Source organism: Condylura cristata, unplaced genomic scaffold, assembly GCF_000260355.1.
Source record: "Condylura cristata isolate star-nosed mole 26May11 unplaced genomic scaffold, ConCri1.0 scaffold00029, whole genome shotgun sequence".
NCBI lineage: Eukaryota > Metazoa > Chordata > Mammalia > Eulipotyphla > Talpidae > Condylura > Condylura cristata.
In genome coordinates this window covers 8,707,117-8,708,767 of record NW_004567130.1, presented here as the reverse complement: position 1 = coordinate 8,708,767, position 1,651 = coordinate 8,707,117, and the positions used below count along the sequence as shown (strand labels likewise).

The following is a 1,651-nucleotide window of genomic DNA, read 5'->3' as shown; positions in this document are numbered from 1 at the left end:
CGGCCGGCCCCGCGCGCCCCCGCCGCTGCGAGCCCCCCGCGCGCCGGAAGGTTCCAGAACCGGTCTGCCTGGTGGGGGGAGGGGAGGGGAATGCGGGCCCTCGAACTCGTCGGGCCGCAGCGGGTACCTCACACCCTTCTCAGCAACTCCACTCAGTCGTCCCGGCCACCCCCAGAGACGAGCGACCCCCGGTTTAGGTGTCCCGGCCGTCGCCGACGCGACCGCAGTTCCACCACACTCACCAGTGGACGCCATTTTCTCTCCTTCCTTCTCGTTCTCTCAACGTCCGTCTCCCTCTCGCTTTCCTTCTAGGCGCCGCACTGCGCAGGCGCGAAGTCCGCAACCTCGGGCGCTACCATCCGGCCAGGCCACGGGGGTGAGGGGAACAGGAATGAACCACAGTTTTCTCGTCCTTTCCGCTCGCAGCTCTTGTCTGGCCCGCTCTAAAGGGAGTCGGACGTGCCTCGCGGGTCAAAATAGCACAGGAGAGGCCACAGCGGCCGGCGACCGGGTCTTCGTATCTAGTCAGAGTGATTGTCCGCACGAGGCTAAGTTAGCAATGGGTACGTCCGCTAACTCCAGGGACCGTCTCTGAAGAGCCTGCCTTGGAGGGAAACGAAGGCCGGCGAAAGGACTGGGGGAAGGGACCCAGGCCTAGAACAACTGCTGACTAATCGGCCGGCCGGCGGGCGGGTGGGCGGCGGGGGAGGGGGTGTGCTGCCGGGTCAGGCGGAGTCACGCGCCCGAGTGCGTGCAGAATGAGTTCGGGGCGCTCAGACCTTGGCGGGAAACTAGAATCCCGACTGCCAGCCGGGGGCCCCCGCCAGGCCTTCCGGGGGCGGGTGCGCGCGCCGCAGTGAGTACCCCGGACGCTCGGCCCTCGCCGGCGGGGGAGGGGCGCGACCGGTCGGAGGCCTGGAACGCAGCGCCTAGCCCCGAGGTTCCCCCCAGTAACGGTCCAGGTTGAGAAGGCCTTTTAGTAATTCTCCGTCTAGTGACCATGTTTTTACAGAAGGAGACACTGAGACCCAAAGAATTTGGGGGACTTGTCCTAATGTCACAAAGCTGAGTCCAACCCACACCTTGAGATCCCTACTTTCCACAACCTGGAAGAATCTTCCCCATCCTATTCCCCTTTGTCCTCCTGGCTTCCCAGTAAGGTAGGCAGGGTCTGATGGTTCGTTACCCATTTAATAGATGAAGAGACTGAGGATGTTGTGAGGGTGCAGGAGGAGGCTTGGCTCTGGGTGAGGCTGGTACCTGTCTGTCCGCCTTCCTGGAATCAACCCAGGGTCCCAGGGCAGTGTCCTAGGCCCAAGAAATGGCAAGACTCACACCCGTTTTCTCACCTGGAGCCAAGGTAGTGGGCTTTAGCTAATACTTATGAAGCACCCTGGGGAACTTGGAATGAGGGTGAAGAGTCCCCTGACTTCTTCCCAGCTCAGAACACTTGCCTAGGAGAAAGAATACACAATGCTCAAAAAAAAAAAAAAAAAAAAAAAAAGGAAACAAGCAATAATGTAGGGTGACAGGTGGGAGGAAGGGAAGGAGACATATGAGGTAGGTTTTAAAGGGCGAATAGGAGTTTACCTGTTGGGGAAATTGGAGGGAAAGATATTGCAGAGAGAGAAGCTTCCAACATTTTCCTGCA

The 1,651-nt window shown here is 59.7% G+C and overlaps 2 protein-coding genes across 7 annotated transcripts in view; one reads left to right on the top strand and one right to left on the bottom strand.

The window, feature by feature from the left end:
* EWSR1 (EWS RNA-binding protein 1) overlaps positions 1-563 on the bottom strand; it is a 26,417-nt gene extending 25,854 nt beyond the window's left edge. For 4 of the 6 annotated variants that reach the window (XM_004690868.2, XM_004690869.2, XM_004690870.2 and 1 more), the window contains exon 1: positions 243-563. In XM_004690868.2, coding sequence (XP_004690925.1) covers positions 243-255 — 13 coding nt within the window. In that variant the 5' untranslated portion in view covers positions 256-563. The remainder of the gene's footprint in view (positions 1-242) is intronic. The other 2 variants (XM_012730950.1, XM_012730951.1) reach the window with 2 other exon arrangements.
* Positions 564-605: 42 nt separating this feature from the next.
* Positions 606-1,651, top strand: part of RHBDD3 (rhomboid domain containing 3) — a 5,831-nt gene continuing 4,785 nt past the window's right edge. Inside the window, exon 1 of the mRNA XM_004690867.2 lies at positions 606-856. The gene's annotated coding sequence lies outside the window, so the exon portion shown is untranslated. The remainder of the gene's footprint in view (positions 857-1,651) is intronic.